Here is a 17630-nt window from a genome sequence, read left to right on the forward strand (position 1 = left end):
AAGAGAAAAGGATTTATTTTAAAAATACATATGTATATATATATGTTTTATTGTTAAAAATATGTACAGTTTTCAGATACATTTATTTCACAAAATTCTTTCATAACTTAGAGGACAGAAAAACCTATCAAAATAATGATTATTCTCTTAAGTCTAATACAGAATAGACTGTGAATTACATTTAATCCTTAATCTTCATCTTCATTTTTATTATTCTCATTTTCTTACGGTTCGCTTGGAAATTTGATTTCTGTGAGTCCTGACGCAGTCTGTATTTATTTCTATAGATGACAAAACTGAGAATAGATTTGCAGCCGAAAGAGATGAGTATGGATCAGATGTAATGAGTGAGATAAATATTGTTGGCCGAATTACACTAAATCTTTGGAGAATCATGAGAAATGAGGTAAGGTACTTTATCTGAAATTTGGTTTGGAAGTAAGAGATTAGATCAGTGTAATGATTTAATCATTATAGAACATTAGTATAGCTTCCTATGTAGTATATGCTTCCTTGTGAATTACTTTTATTATACTTAAGTGTTTCAAAAACAAAAACTACTTTCTAAAATGCAAAGCTATAAAAGTACTTAACTTCATTATTGATGATTTTTACCCTGTTTCTGTCTAAGCACAAATAGCATTGGCTATGTAAGTCTATAGCTGTCATAAAATGTTATCTTGTATGTATGGAATGTTGTATAATTTTGTCACTTTTTGCTCTGAAATCCTTTTTTCACAAGGCCAGATAAATTCAACTTGGCCTTCTTAATTTATTACAGTAAGAAAAATTTAGTGTAGACGTGGGAAAGAACTTTTTGAAATTAGGATATTTAAAACCTAGCTGAATTAGAAAGGGACTTCCCTCGTGGCTCAGTGGTAAAGAATCCATTTGCCAATGCAAGAGACATGGGTTTGATCTCTGGGTCAGGGAAAATCCCCTGGAGAAGGAAATAGCAACCCACTTTAGTATTCTTTCCTGGGAAATCCCATGGGCAGAGGAGCCTATCTGGCTAGTCCATGGGGTCACAAAAGATTTGGACACAACTTAGCAACTCAACAAGAAATACTAGAAAGACAGTACTTGGAAATAGTTAATAGCACATTCCAGTTGGGTCTTTGGAGACCCAGATAAGGAGTTTTGGTAATATGAAACTATCTTACTAATATGCAATCACACTCACCAAAAATGTAAGAAAAAAGATATGTACAATAAATTGGTCTATTCTCAGATTTTGGACTTAAAATATCAGATAAAATGTTTATATTTTAAAGAGGATTCTGTTCTTCAACTACTTCCTTTTGAAACTACATTCTATTTCTAATGTACACTTATTATTTGTTGTGATCTTTTCAGGCTCTTCTAGGTTTATATAAAAATTTGAATTTCCAGGCATGTTCTCTGCAATTCTTTTGGGACCTATCACACAGTAATTCTTCCAGATAAGGAAATACACTCTTAATATCAAATTTAGGTATTCTTGTTTTTAAAAATAATTTTATTTATTCATTCATTTATTTATGGCTGTGCTGGGTCTTTGCTGCTCGAGCTTTTCTCTAGTTGCTGTGAGTGAGGGCTACTCTCTAGGTGAGGTGGGAGGGCTTCTCATTATGGTCTCGTTGCAGAGCATGGGCTCTAGGGCACAAAGCCGTCAGTAGCTGTGGTATGTGGGCTCAATAGTTGCGGTTCCCAGGCTCTTAAGCACAGGCTCAGTAGTTGTGGCACGTAGGCTTACTTGCTCTGTAGCATATGGGATCTTCCCGGACCAGGGATGGAACTTGTGTCTCCTGCATTAGCAGGCAGATTTTTTTTTTTTTTTACCACTGAGCCAGCAGCAAAGCCTTCCCATTTTTATTCTCTCTCTGCCCCATAGACCTGAAGTTATGCTCACATTTTATCTAATTTGAAAATGTACCATGTATTTATCTACTTGAGGATAATTTTATCCTGTTGTTTCTTCTTAAAATATTGTCAGTACAATAATCAATGCCCCAGTGATTTCAAAAATACAGTTGACCCTCAAACAACATAGCTTTGAACTAAACAGATCCACTTATTGGCGAATTTTTTTTCCCCAATAAATACATACTGCAGTATTATACAGTCTACAGATTGGTTGAATCTGCAATGCAGATATGCAGACATGAAGAGCTAACTGTAAAGTTATAAACAGGTTTTTCAACTGCATGAGGGTCAGTGCCCCTAACCCCTGTATTGTTCAAGGGTCAACTGCAATTCCTAGTGACACAGCACAGGATATGAAAGGTACAGAGATTATGATGTATTTGTTTCATATATTCTATTATATATTTCAAACTTTAGTCTCTGATATTGCCTGGAATGAACACATAAGTGTATAAACACAAAATTAAATCATCGAGTCTTAGTTTTAGGGGTCTTTTCATTCCTGAAGATCCAAAAGGCAGCTCTAACAATTATCAGTTACTAGCTTAAAAAATCCGGAGAAGGCAATGGCACCCCACTCCAGTACTCTTGCTTGGAAAATCCCATGGACCGAGGAGCCTGGTAGGCTGCAATCCATGGGGTCGCTAAGAGTCGGACACGACTGAGCGACTTCACTTTCACTTTTCACCTTCATGCATTGGAGAAGGAAATGGCAACCCACTCCAGTGTTCTTGCCTGGAGAATCCCAGGGACGGGGGAGCCTGGTGGGCTGCTGTCTGTGGGGTCGCACAGAGTCAGACACGACTGAAGTGACTTAGCATAGCATAGCGTAGCTTAAAAAATTGCAGTTTAAAGAGTAAGTATTTTTTTCAAAGTTCAGGGCTTTTTTTAGTCCTTACGGAAGATTCAAGGTCAAGGGCTTTCTCTAACTCTAGGCTGAATATGTAACATCTCTGCTCTTTTTTTGTATCTGTGAGGAACAACTGTGAGAAAGTTATGAGTAGGGTAATTTATCCTGGTCTCCCCGAACTTTGCTAGATGAGCCAAATTAGATTATCACTTTTTTCTAACCCAAAGTACTCCTGGCAATTTGGAAATTTCCATGAAATTCTGAGTACACTTGTGGGAAGTATTGTCTTGTATCTCAGGTTGTACAGAACTTTAAGGGTTATGATTTTGGCCCTAAGAATTTCTTTATAATTATTAGAGGCCCTTAGACTATTTTTTATGGATTTAAACAGTTCCAGAAGCTCCTTTTTATCTTTATTTCTTTGTGTCTCCCTATGGCACTCAGCTATTTCTAACTCTATTATTGTTTTCTTTAGTCTTTATATTTGTTTTTAATATATTCTTTATTAAAAATAATTTATATTTTCTATTTTAAAAAAACAGAAGAGTTTGTAAAGTGAAAGTGAAACCCCCTTGTTCTTTCTAGGACACCTCAACAACAGTTGCACCACCCAGATACAATTTACAGCTGAATGGATATCTTTTTTTTAAATGTTACTTTGGATTTAAAATTTATTTTATTTTTTTAATATACTATTAATAGTTTTCACTGTCCTACGTAACTTTAACATGGAATTACTGTTATTCCCTCTAGACTCCGAATCCTCAGTAACAAAGTGCCTCTTAATAGTGCTCATGATATACTTGTTGACTGAGTGAATGAAAGAATAAATGACTCTTCCCCCAAAGGATTTTATTTAGAGGACTTCCAGATATCAACTTAATCCAGGCTTTTCAAGAATTTGCAAAGTAGGTTGGAAATAGATCAGTTTCAACAAATATTGAACTGATTCAGTTCAACAGCTATTACAGAACGCCATCTCTAGTGCACAGATCTGGGCAGATCTGTTTTAGATTTAGATCAAGTTAAGTTTTATATTAAGATTAAGGGTATAGCTGTTTCCTCTATTTTAGCAGGCAAGAAGGCAGACTATCATGGCAGATGTTGTTAGGTGGGTAGATGTGAGGGTGACAATTTGTGTAAGCTCTCATCTTGTTGCTTCAGTTTTCTTTTTTCTAATAATTTTTAAATTTTTATTTATTATTGGCTGTGCTGGGTCTTTGTTGCTGCTTGAGCTTTCCTCTAGTTGCAGCGAGCGGGGGTTACTCTTGATTGTGGCATGCAGGTTTCTCGTGGTGGCGTCTCCTTGCAGAGCACAGGCTCAATAGTTGTGGCGCATGGAATTAGTTGCTCCACGACATGTGGGTTCTTCTCAGGTCAGGGATCAAACCCATGACCCCTTGCATTGGCAGGCAAATTCTTTACTACTGAGCCACAAGGGAAGCCCCTGCTTCAGTTTTCTCTCTGAAATAAGAAACACTGTTTTTAGCTGAGAGTGAGCAGTATGGAGGGGCTCTCTGGGTTTGAAGAGAGAAGTGTCATCTAGGGGAATTTGAGAATGGTTAATTAAGAAAATATAGAAGCTAGGCTACCCAATTGAGATTTGCATCAGGAAAGTAAAGTGATACCTGCCAACTGTTCAGATTCACAGATTCAAGTACAGAGTAACAGAGGTTTAGATTTCATCACAGCTTGCAGGCAAAGAATTATGTTTTTGCTAAAATTGAATTAATTACAAAGGAATCAAGAGGGGGCAGAGAACCAAATGTTAGTGTGAGGTTAGGATTATGATAATTGACTGTGAAATTGAGCTAGGTTAGGAGCAAAGAGGTCAAGGCACCAAGGGGAGTAAACCAGAAGGAGACAGTGTTAAGAGGATGGATTGCATGAAATTATGGAGAGGATACAATTACTGGTAATCACAGGTCTCAGAGTATGATCGTTGTGTTGGTTAAGGTAATACAGAGGCACTGATGTGATTTTATCTCAGAGACTTGTCTCCTGGTAGTTGTGTAGAAGGGGAGAAGACCAGAGGTAAGGAAACCAGTAAGAACATTATTGTAGTTCCTCAAATGAAAGTTGACAGTGATATCAGGATTCACAAAACAGTTTAGAGAGTATGCAAGAATTGGATGTACAAACAAATGAAGATGTGTCGAGAATGATTATCCGGGTTCTGACATAGATGGTTTAAGATCACGTTTAGATGGGAAACTGAAGATTAAGAATAATGAGCATGAGATATCAGTCATATATCCATGTAAATATACTCAACAGACATTTAAGTAGGAAAGTCCCAATTATGGGGTAGAGTCTGGATGAGAGGTACAGCCTTGGAAGTCACATTAGAGTGTGGATGAGCTCACTGAGAAGTAAATGGAGAGAGCCAGCAGGGTTGATGCAAGCACGTTTTTGTGAATGAAAACATTTTGAGAAACAGAGGAATCAGATGCTAAGGAGGAGTAGTCAGATAAAAAGTTCTCTGGGCACATAGAGCATGTTTGAAATGAGTGTCGGGGTGGGCAGTGATGTGTATGTATACACATATCTCCCATATATATGGTTTTGATAGACCATCTGTCACTGACCCTACAGGCATATAAGAGCCAAATGAGACATAAATGATATATACATTTAGAGGAAAGACAGATCACTGTTGAGTCTTGGTGCAGAGTGAGAAGTGAGTGGGAAGGATGTACAGAGATGTTCCTGCTGTCAAAGAACACTATGGGAGATAGACTTGTCACCAATAACTGGTGTCTAGTAGGGTACAGAGTAAGCAGCTGTAATGAAAGAATACCACCTAGCAATGAAGAACGATGGAATATTGTCGCACTGAACAGCTATTGAATCTCAAAGGTAATTTTGACCAAAAGAAACCAGATAAATAATAGTACATGTTAAATGTTTCCATTTAAAGTATGGAAATATGAAGTTTTAAAATGAACAAGCCTAGACTATAACTTTGGTGAGTACTGAGTGGGAAAGGGCACAAGGCAGCCTTTCAGTGCCCTAGAAATTTCTTCATCTATGTGGTGGTTAAATGGATGTATGCATACATTACAATTCATGGGTTCACTATAAATTTGTGTTCAGTTTAGCTCAGTCGTGTCCGACTCTTTGTGACCCCATGGACTGCAGCACGCTAGGCCTCCCTTTCCATCACCAACTCCCGGAGTTCACCCAGACCCACGTCCATCGAGTCAGTGATGCCATCCAACCATCTCATCCTCTGTCATCCCCTTCTCCTCCCACCTTCAATCTTTCCCAGCATCAGGGTCTTTTCCAGTGAGTCAGCTCTTGGCATCAGGTGGCCAAATTATTGGAGTTTCAGCTTCAGCGTCAGTCCTTCCAGTGAATATTCTGGACTGATTTCCTTTAGGATGGACTGGTTGGATCTCCTTGCTGTCCAAGGGAAGACTCTTGAGAGTCTTCTCCAGTACCACAGTTAAAAAGCATCAATTCTTTGGCGCTCAGCTTTCTTTATAGTCCAACTCTCACATCCATACATGACTACTGGAAAAACCATAGCCTTGACTAGACAGACCTTTGTTGGCAAAGTAATGTCTCTGCTTTTTAATCTGCTGTCTAGGTTGGTCATAACTTTTCTTCCAAGGAGCAAACGTCTTTTAATTTCATGGCTTCAGTCACCATCTGCAATGGTTTTGGAGCCCAAAAAATAAAGTCTGTCACTCTTTGCATTGTTTCCCCATCTGTTTGCCATGAAGTGATGGGACCAGATGCTATGATCTTAGTTTTCTGAATGTTGAGCTTTAAACCAACTTTTTCACTCTCCTCTTTCACTTTCATCAAGAGGCTCTTTAGTTCTTCTTTGCTTTCTGGCTTAAGGGTGGTATCATCTGCATATCTGAGGTTGTTGATATTTCTCCTGGCAATCTTGATTACAGCTTATGCTTCATCCAGCCTGGCATTTCTGTATAAAGTTTATGTCAATCAGAACTTGTAATTGAAGACTTTGGGGAAGTGAGGAACAACTGAGAGAGTAAGGTGGTAGAATAATAGGGCCCAGGCACTTCCTCATTGTCTCCTTCCTCTTTGTCCCTTTCCTCTTTGTTTCCTGGCTCCCCTGCAGTGATTCTCTGATTGCCTCTCCCCATTCTGAAGAATTTGTTTCTGAAGTGACTAACCATTGTATATTGCACATTGACTCTATGAATGGAAAAGTGTAATCATACCTCTCATCAGCCGATTCCTTTATTAGTAAATAAATGGCCAAGGACTACAACACTTTCTTCCTTTATATTAGTTCTGGCTTTGATCTGTTGTACATAATACATTATTCCAATGTTTAACTCACTTAGATTGCCTTGTAAAACAAATAACAAACTCCTAATTCTTACTTTTAGATTCATATGTCAACTTGTGGAGTAAACCACACTAAAGATTAGAAACATTCCAAGTATCTTAATTTTAGACTTCATGTTTTCTTTTCTTTAATTTTACTTATAGCTGGGATTATAGCTGAGCATTTTTACACTTTTGTGACCCTAATAAGACCCAAAGTAGAGTCGGTGCTACAAGGTTATAATATTTTAGCCTTAATCCAATTTATGAAATAAACTATTTTATCTATTTTAATCTATTTGAAATAAAATCAACTCAGAACATAAGTCTCCCATCTGCCTCAGGTATTACAGACCAATTTCTAAAATTTTATTTAAGTGTAGTTTGAGGTCACAGAATCTCCCAGTTAATCCTTATAGATCAACTTATTACATAGGAGACTTCAAGTCTTCCCATAATGAAAGATCTGCCAGGTGATTTTTTCTGGAGAGATTTTTTGCTTGTTATAATGATGATGTATACTCTAGCAGAAGTATTGGTTTGGTCTGAAGTGCTGTACTCTGTATTAGGTAATCATGTAACTACCTGAGGTCAGATATTTGGTTCCATTTTCTATGAAACTAAATAGAAAAAAATTTTAAACTAAATTAAAATATTCATTAACATGTACAAGAGTCATTCAAGTATGGGGATTTGATAATGAGTTATTCATTTATTTTTGAGGGAAGTACTCCAGGGCAATACCAATTTTTTTAAAAATGGTAGTAATTTACTTCCAAGATAATGTGTTATTATCTGTTTTATACTGGTGACTTTATAATAAATAGGCTCATTCCAAAGTTTAAAAGTCTGTGTGTCCAGGTGTAAGTTACATACATACACTCCATGAAATATGCCACATTTTGGTGCTGTTTTTCTGGAGATTGATAGAAATTGTAGATAAAGTGAGACCAGTTTGGGTCACTGGACTGAGATGAGCTTAACATTCAGTCTCTGTTTTGTACTTGTTGGATTGTAGAGGTAGAAAAGAAAGTATTTGAAGATGGTTATATACAAATGTGAAGTGCTATTTGAACTGTTCCTCACAACCCCAATCTGCCCTAAGAATGGTGACTGCTGATTCCATAATTTTCATTTACAGTGAAATAACTGTCTTTGTCTAGATTGCTGTGTCTTGTAGGTATTTATGAGAGATCATCTAGCTAGAGGTATGTTTTTGTGAATTTGGACCCTTTTCTAGTATTCTTTTCCCAGTAACACAGTTTTCACTTACATATTTTGAAGATAAAGAAACATTTCTGCCATTTCTTTTTAATCTTTTGCTTTGGGGATGAAGTTAAGTGACCCTATAATGTCCATGTATTGGGTCTTAGTACTGATGTAATTCTTGTGAGCAGGATGAATGCCTGCCTTTAACTAGGTAACTTACATTCTTGAATCTGTGGGAGCATGTTAATCAGCCTGTCATCCAGGACCAGAAAGTAAGTATGGGAAGAACAAAAAATTAACTTGCTTGAAAATAATCTGTTTGTCAGTATTTTTATTGGCATAGATATAAACAGAAGTGATAAGAACTGGAATCTCTGAAGTAAGTATTATATGACCAAGTTGAATCTTACAGGTCTGATTATTTTTCCAATTAAATGTTAATTTAGTACAAACATTTCTGTCCAGTAGGCAGTGTCTACATAGTTTTAAATTAATTGTGATTAAACTGTAATACAGATTATTTTTACAAGTAGCTTTCATATCATATGAAAAGTTAGAACTAATATTTAGAATCTTTTAGAAACAAATTCGCATGTAAGTATGAGTGTTGTTATAATGGAGTTTTTCTTTTTTTTTTTTTCCTAGGTGGCTCTAAATAACTACACCTTTGAAAATGTGAGCTTTCATGTTCTTCATCAGCGTTTTCCCCTCTTTACTTTTCGAGTCTTATCAGATTGGTTTGATAACAAGACAGATCTATACAGGTAATGTTTATAATTCTAAAGAGGATAATATCTCTTTTTAAAAATCAATAGTGAAAGTGGAAGTCAGTCAGTTGTGTCCAACTCTTTGTGATCCCATGGACTATACAGTCCATGGAATTCTCTAGGTCAGAATACTGGAGTGGGTATCCTTTCTGTTCTCCAGGGGATCTTCCCAACCCAGGTCTCCTGCATTGCAGGTGGATTCTTTACCAGCTGAGCTACAAGGGAAGCCCAAGAATACTGGAGTGGGTAGCCTATCCCTTCTCCAGTGAATCTTCCTGACCCAGGAATTGAACCGGGGTCTCAGCTGCATTGCAGGCAGATTCTTTACTAACTGAACTATCAGGGAAGCCCTATTACTGGAGTATAATTTATATACAATAAAATGTACACATTTAAAGTATATTGTGCAGTGACTTTGAAAAATGTATACACCCTGTAATCACTAGCCCAGTCAAGATAAAGAACATTTCTAACACCCAGAAAATTCCCATATACAGCTGTCATTAATCTAACTATTCCTTAACCACCCACATAAGTACAAATTGAATTTCTATTACTATAGATTAGTTTTGCAGTTTTAGAACTTTGTATTATTAGAATTATTTACAGACTACCCTTCTGTGTCTGTCTTCTTTTAAGAAACTCAGCATGTTGAGATTCAACCATGTTACACAAACCAAAGTTTGTTCCTATTTATGTTACTAAATAATAATCATTTGTATGAGGATACCACAGTTTACCCAGTCACCTGTTGAGGGACAGTTGAGTTGTTTCTGGTCTGAGGCTATTGTGAATAAAACTGTATGCATACGTTTTCATTTCTCTAGGAATGAAATTTCCAGGTCACATGATTAGCATGTTTAATCTTTTAAGACACTGCTGAATTGTTTTCTTTGCAGTTCTTCTGGAACTGCAAATTTGCTGGAAACAAATTCTCTCAGCCTTTATTTATCTAAAAATGTCTTCATCTCCCCCTTATATTTGAATGATATTTTCACCAATTCTGGAGTTGAGAATTCTTTTTCTTTCACTGCTGTAAAGATTTTATTCCCTTTTCCTGTGGCGTCATTATTTCTGATGAGGAATCAATGGTCATTCTCCTTTTTCCAGTGTATGGAAAAGTCAGGCTTAATGAGTGGATGGCTGCTGCTGCTGTTACTCTGTGTAAGGCTCAGAGTGGAGACAGGGGGATTATTCACTTCCCAGGCCCAGAGTTAGTCTTTGAGAGTTCCTGTTCTCCTAGGCCTTGGGGATGAGGCTCCTTCAGCATTCCTGCTCGTCCCACAACGGTGATGGACCTCCGCTTTGCATCACTGCCAGGGCCGGATCCAAGTATGTTTCCTGACTCTCCCACAGAGGAAAATGGCTTACACTTCTACTCCTGCCTTTGCAGTGGTATTTCTTTGCCTGAAAGCTATGGTGGGAATGTTTCTTTCCCCTTTCCTAGTGGTAGACAACTGCTGCTTGTTACTTGGTACAAGGCACACAGTTGGAACAGGGGAGGTTTCCTGCCCTTCCCTCTAGTGCAGCTTTTACTGCCAGCCTTCTCCCAGCCATAGACATTTTTGGCATCTCTTCTTTTCCCAAAGAGAGTGAATCTCTGCATAAACCCTAAGGATTGGAGAGTTTCCTCCTGGCCCCAAAGCAGCTCAAGGTTTCATATGAGAGATGGGTTGGAGGAAGTTGCAAGGTTTCATTTCTCTGTGCCCTGCCCTAGTGTCTAGGGCTTCCAGTGATTCTAAATAGTCATGCTGGCTCATACATGACCTTTAAGAATTTAATAACATGTTAACTGGTTCCTTCTTACCTGCTTTTATGAGTTGCCTCTCCCTCCTCTTCTCTGCCAAAGATGAAATACGTTATGTGTCCTGTCTGTCCTTCAGTGGGTTTGAAACTATGAAATTTAGTTCACCTGATTCTTTTACAACCTTAACTTACTTTAGGCTTCAGTAAAACTTATGATTATGTATATTATCCAGGTTTTTATCATTGTTAGACTGGAGTTACATGCTTTTGCAGCTTTCTACATCTGAAGCAGAATTACATTTTCCGGGCTGTTTTCAAGTTTCTTTCTTTTTGCCTTTGTTTTCCATAATTTCAGTATGTATATTATACTAGCTGATAGTGTCCCACAGATCCTTGAGGCTCTGTACATTTTTCTTCATTTTTTTTCTTATGATCTGTCTTTAAGTTTACTAACTTTCTTCTGTTGTCACCAACCTGCTGTTAAGAACAACCAGTAAATTTTGTATTTCAGTTATTTTTAGTCCCGCATTCTCATTTGGTTTTTTCTTTTGATAGTTTCTGTATTCAGTGGATTTCCCTGTCCACTCATTAATACTGTATTTTTAACTTTTTGAATATCTTTTCTTTAGATTTTTGAACATACCTTGTAATAGTTTCTAAATTTAGCACCTGACCATCTCTGTATTAGTTTCTGTTGACTGCTTTTTAACTGTGGGTCATGTTTTTTTGTTTCTTTGCATGATTATGTAATGGATATTACTGATGTTCTGTTGTACAGATTCTGGTTTTTTATTATCCTCCTCTGAAGCATGTTTATTTTGTTCCAGCCAGCAACTGAGTTACTGGCTGATCACCTGAGCTTGTGCATACCTGCTTTTTATGCTTTGTTAAGATGAATCTCTGGAAGGCTGAAAGTGCTCTCTAAGTCCCTCCAGCTTGACAAGACTCAGTCTCCATATTCTGTCCCACAGGCCTGATGTTAGTGCTTGGTTTTAGGTTTGCTTGCGGTGGCCTTACTTTATGCCTTGCTCCCAAGACATAGTTTTTCTGAGGTCTCAGCTGGATGCTTTGGTTGTTCATAAGGGGTTCATGAAGTCTCTCCACTCTGGCATGGCCAGACCTTCAACTACAACACTGTCTTACAAGTTCTGTTCCAGACTCAGGTCCCCAACTGCTGCTCTCTAGTAAGCCTCTCCCTGCTCATTTTTCCGCGTAGCCCTGGGCCACTCACAAGAAACCCCCATCTGTACTACTAACTCCTAACTCCTTCCCTTTGCACAGATGCCCTTTTCCACAGATTGCAGATACAGCCTGCCTGAACTCTAAACTCTTGTCTCCTCAGCTTAGCAGTATAGCCACACTTTGCTCAGACCTAGCATACTGCACTGGGTTTAGGAAATTATCTCCAGACAACCTGAGGCTCATTTCATATGAGTTTCCCTTCTCTCAAGGAGCATCGTCCTGCACTGCCTATTGCTCACTGCCCAGAAACAATTACCCTGAATCTTTTATCCAAGAGAGCTAGTCTAGTACCAGTTACTCGTCTGTAATCTGAAATGAAAGTTTCCACCTCTGCTTTTCTTTAAAGGTAAAATGGATAGTTAATAAGCTTAGAAAATATATGTATAAAGAACATAGTCTTAAAATTAATGTATCTGATGTTAGAAATGAGTAGAGCTGCTTACTGAATTATAAGGCCATATGATGGTGAGGATAGGAAGATTGAGCCTTAAAAACAATCTTGCTATATTTGAAGTAACTGCTTTCTGAGCATGTCCACTTGTCCTCCAATCTCGTTCAAGGAATCTCAAGGAAGTGAAGTGAAATCACAGAAAATACTGAGCTTATGATCAAAGCCTTATAGAAATAGAAGCTTAGGGGAAGTTATATACCAGTAAATAAAATGAAACTTGATATTAAACTTAATATCTACATTAATAACTACATTCAGTGGTTTGTTTATAAACCCTAGAGTGTTCGAAATGCATATTGTGCTACATCTAATTAGGTGTTATATAGGATGATAAGTATGTTTTTGCCAAGTAAAATCAAGAAAGTGGAATTAATATATTTTAAAGGAACTGACTGAATCCACATATATGTATTATCTTAGCTTTACATTTGGCTGTATGTATTACTGAAGAATTATATGAATGATCTAAAATAATACATATTAAAATGTGATATAGTTTTTTTGCCTATCAAACTAAAATAATTTTTAAAATTGCAATCCCTAGTGTTGACAAAGATGCATGGAAACACTTTACTAGTATGAATGTAAATTATTAAGATTATCTAAAAAGCAGTGTGTCACTTCATATTAAAAAGACCAAATCTATGAATTTAGCTTAAGGAAATATTTAAGCATCTGTACACAGACTTAACTACAAAGATGCTCATCCCTGGTGGTCCAGTGGTTAGGACTCCATGCTTCCACTGCAGGGGGTATGGCTTTCGTCCCTGGTTGGGGAACTTAAGATTCTACATGCCACGTGGGGTGGCCAAAAGAAAAATGTTCACCACAGCATTGTTTATAGTAATAAAAGATACTCAACAAAGACACTAAATTGTTATGACCATACAATAGTATACTCAATAGCTATAAAAAATACATAAATGTGGAGAAATAGTCACAATACATTGTAAAAAATGCAAGTTATAGAACAGTATTTCTATTCATTTTACTTTAAAAATTGAGTATTAATAAATTTTAAGGTTTTTTTTGTTTGCTTCGTTCTTTTCAACAGTTTTATTTGGATATAATTCTCTCATATACCATACTATTCACCATTTAAAGTGTACAGTTCCATGGTTTTTATTGTATTCCGAGTTGTGCAACCATTATCACAATAAATTTTAGAATATTTCCATTCTTCATGTCATCACCCTCCAACCCTCCCTTCTTCACCTCTTCTCCCCCGCATCCCCATCTTAAGCAACCACTGGTCTACTTTGTGTCTCCATAGATTTGCCTGTTCTGGACCTTTCATATAAGTGGAATCATCAGAATATACAGTCCAGATTCATTCATGTGTAGCATGTGTTAATACTTTATTTCCTTTTTTACCAAATAATACCCCACTGTGTGGGTATATACCACATTTTACTTATTCATTAGTTGATGGACACCTGAGTTATTTACACATTTTGGCTATTTTGAAAATGCTGTTATGAATATTTGTACAAGTTTTGGTGTAGGTGAATATTTCTATTCCCCTTGGACATATATACTTAAGAGTGGAATTGGTCAGTTATACTCTGTTAAATCTCTGTTTTTAACAATTTGAGGAATTGCCAGACTGTTTCTAGTGCAACTGCTCTATTTTACATTCCTACTGCAGTGTGTGAGGGTTATAATTTTTCTACATCCTCACTAACACTTTTATTATCTTTTTAATTATAGGGTGATTTCTTTTTTTTCTTTTCATGTTCATTTTCTCATTTTTTGTATGGATTAATCATGTGTCTTAGGAATAGGTTTTTAAATAAGTTTATTGAATTATTATATGACTATCTTGTTTTAAAACCCACATAATTAAAAGTTACAATATATTTGAAACTTAATATTCTTTAAATGAATAGGTTTTATTCTTTATCGTATATCTTTGAGTCATTTTTATAGTCTAATAATACTAAAATCAAAACTTCCTTTCATAACTTTGGTGAAGGTTTTGTTGTTTGCTTTTTTTTTTTTAATAGTTTTATTTATTTATTTTTGGCTGCACTGGGTCCTCACTGCTGCACAGGCTTTCTCTAGGTGTGGGAAGAGGGGGCTACTCTCTAGTTGCCATGCAGAGGCTTCTCATTGTGGTGTCTTCTCTCATTGTGGAGCACGGACTCTAGGGTGTGCAGGCTCTAGTGGTTGCAGCACATGGACTCAGTAGGTGCAGCTCCTGGGCTCTGGAGCACAGGCTCAGTACTTGTGGTACTTGGGCTTAGTTGCTCCACAGCATGTAGGATCTTCCTGAACCCAAGGATCAAACCTGTGTCTCCTGCATTGGCAGGCGGGTTCTTTACCACTGGCCACCAGGGAAGCCCTATTGTTTGCTTATTTATAAAACGGTAGGGTAAAGAGGTTTTCAGGGTTTAAGTCGAAGAACAGAATATTTATATTTTCACAGGAAATACTGATATGACATATTTGTTTACCTATGTGTGGTCTCGTTAAAATTATTTTCCTGATTTTTCTAAATCTCCACCAACCAAATCACTGTTTCTTCCCGTAAAATGCCAGTGCATACTTTTATTTGAGACTGGTATTAACAGTGATGACTTAAAGTTTCCATGTTCTTTAAAAGCCTATAGATAAAATAATATAATTGTGTAATTACTGCATCATCAGCAGTGGCATCTAAGAGAGTGTTACTGCTTGCCAATGCAAAAATAGAGGAAGATCAGCAAAATATTAAAAATAATTAGTCTTATCACCTTATCACAAGTACTGTTTTGAACTTTATATATTTTCACTAGGTTTTATGCCCTTGAAATATCTGCAGTTTTCTAATCTTTATCCTTAACATATTTTGATAAAGACTCCATCGTGACTCCCTTCTAAAATAACTTCACTTTTAATAGGTAATTTTTGGCATAATGAAAATGTACTAGTTTCAAGTACCCAAATGTTTCCCAAATGTTCATAGCGTGGATTCTCTTTTAACAGATGGAAAATGGTTGATCATTATATTAGCCGTGTCCGTGGAAATCTCCAAATGTTAGAACAGCTGGACCTAATTGGGAAAACCAGTGAAATGGCTAGACTTTTTGGTATTCAGTTTTTACATGTACTGACAAGGGGTTCACAGGTAGGAAATCAATTTTATTGCACACTTGAAAGTTCTATGTGAATGATATACTTTTGAGATGTTGAAATGATCTGATTTTTTTTTTTTTTTAACTTTGTGTCTGATACCAACTAGTATGTAGCTGGTTAATCAAATCTTATCATTTTGTTTTCTGGAAAAGCTTAATTTCACTTAATAGCTTTGCTTTTTTATTTTCTCTCCATACCAACTTTTTGACCACTGCTGAATTTTACATGGTAATAAAAAAATAAATGGCTGTGCCCTTGAGGATGATATTCTGTTCCTAAATACTGTCACTGTGATTAGGGATGCTTTGAAAGCTGCTTAGAACTGGAGAAGCGGTAAAGAAAGTCTAGCTCTTTGGTCATACAGTCCTACTTTTGGGAGTTCCAAAACTTCCAACAGATAACTAATATTTAAAAAAAAAAAAAGAGGAAGGATTTGGGAATCAGTGTAAATGGGCTGTATCACTTTTTTTAAATATTAAAGATAAATGGGACCTTAGAAGCCATTTAACTCATATCTCTCTAATTAGATTCCCAAGGCTATCATGAAAGATTTTGTTTAAATGCCTTGCTGAAATGGTTTCCTGCTTTTATTCAACAAATATTTATTTGAATACTTTTAGTGTGTTAAACACTGTGCTAAGCCATCTGGGATACTATATTAAATCACTCAGATTCCTTAACCTCATAAAATCTTTTGATTATTTTATGTCTGTAACATTCCCCCAGTCTACCAATTCAGCAAATATAGCAAACCTAGAGCTCTAATTACTTTAGCATTACTTGTTGCTGTATTTTATTTTATTGCTTTATATTGATTTTACTTATTTATACTCCCATGAGTTTCAAAGCCTGTTTGAGCTGGCTTATAATAAAAGGCAGAGAGATACCTTAAAACCATATGAGAACATTTCAGAGAACCCATACTGGTTTTTGTGACTGCTTTTTTTTTTTCCCCCCTCAAACTACAGACTGTCCACTTTATAGCTGTTACCATAAACAATAATTGCTTGATTCATTTTTGTGAAGGACCATTATTAACCTATCTTTCAGTTTTGGAATCCTTGTGTTTCCTTCTTGGGAAATTGAGATAACATTTATCCATCTCAAGTCTCCTCATTGCCATCCTCTGATTTTCCCGAATAAATTTTTGAAAGATTATTGGCCAGCTTTTTCAATGAAATTGTTACATTGTACAGCTGTCTCTTCTACATCTTTTATTATGATATAGCTATTTTTAAATCTTAAATGTAACTGTGTCTTTTTAAAATTGGCTTGTTGTATAAGTTATTTGACATATTTTACAGTTTTTATAAAAGTTATGAAAGCTGATGAAATAACCATTACTATGTAACTGTGGTGTGAGAAAGTCATGCAGCTGTATTCTGAAGAACAAAACATCTCCCACATGATTCTCGACATATTCAGAAGACCAGTATATTTGTTTTTAAGTTTCTTCTTCTCTCCTTACTTCCACCTCTCTGCCTGCAGTACCGTGTGGAATCAATGATGTTGCGTATTGCTAAACCAATGAACTATATTCCTGTGACACCTAGTGTACAGCAGAGATCTCAGATGAGAGCCCCACAGTGTGTTCCCCTAATTATGGAGCCTGAATCTCGCTTCTATAGCAACTCTGTTCTCGTTCTGGATTTCCAGTCACTGTATCCTTCTATTGTAATTGCATACAACTACTGTTTCTCCACCTGCCTCGGTCACGTGGAAAACTTGGGGAAGTAAGTTTTTTTCATATTTACAATTACTTTGCTACACGTCATACTTCTTACTAAACTTAGACTCTCTTTGAGTGTCTCTTTGCATATGAGACTACCCTTCTGAGCAGGATGAATGGGCTGTAATACAGCTAGTCCACTCTTTGTAGTTGTGTGTGTGTATGTGGATCATTGTAGATTAATTCAGCATCATGGATAGATAACTCATGTGAACAAGACTGTAAATACTTTCAGCCTTGCAGTTTATGTTTCACTTTTCACGTATATCTGTTAAATAAGACATATTTGTTATATCTTATTAAATATAA

General features: G+C 36.5%; 1 protein-coding gene across 7 annotated transcripts in view; it reads left to right on the plus strand.

Moving 5' to 3' along the window:
• REV3L (REV3 like, DNA directed polymerase zeta catalytic subunit) overlaps nucleotides 1-17630 on the plus strand; it is a 178112-nt gene that overhangs the window by 130207 nt on the left and 30275 nt on the right. For 6 of the 7 annotated variants that reach the window (XM_024996589.2, XM_024996590.2, NM_001206172.2 and 3 more), the window contains exons 20-23: nucleotides 288-406; nucleotides 8915-9033; nucleotides 15443-15584; nucleotides 17081-17325. In XM_024996589.2, the coding sequence (XP_024852357.1) occupies nucleotides 288-406; nucleotides 8915-9033; nucleotides 15443-15584; nucleotides 17081-17325 (625 nt within the window). Of the gene's footprint in view, nucleotides 1-287; nucleotides 407-8914; nucleotides 9034-12233; nucleotides 14312-15442; nucleotides 15585-17080; nucleotides 17326-17630 lie in introns of those variants that run through there. The other variant, XM_059889687.1, reaches the window with a different exon arrangement.

This window comes from Bos taurus, chromosome 9 (genome assembly GCF_002263795.3).
Source record: "Bos taurus isolate L1 Dominette 01449 registration number 42190680 breed Hereford chromosome 9, ARS-UCD2.0, whole genome shotgun sequence".
Lineage (NCBI taxonomy): Eukaryota > Metazoa > Chordata > Mammalia > Artiodactyla > Bovidae > Bos > Bos taurus.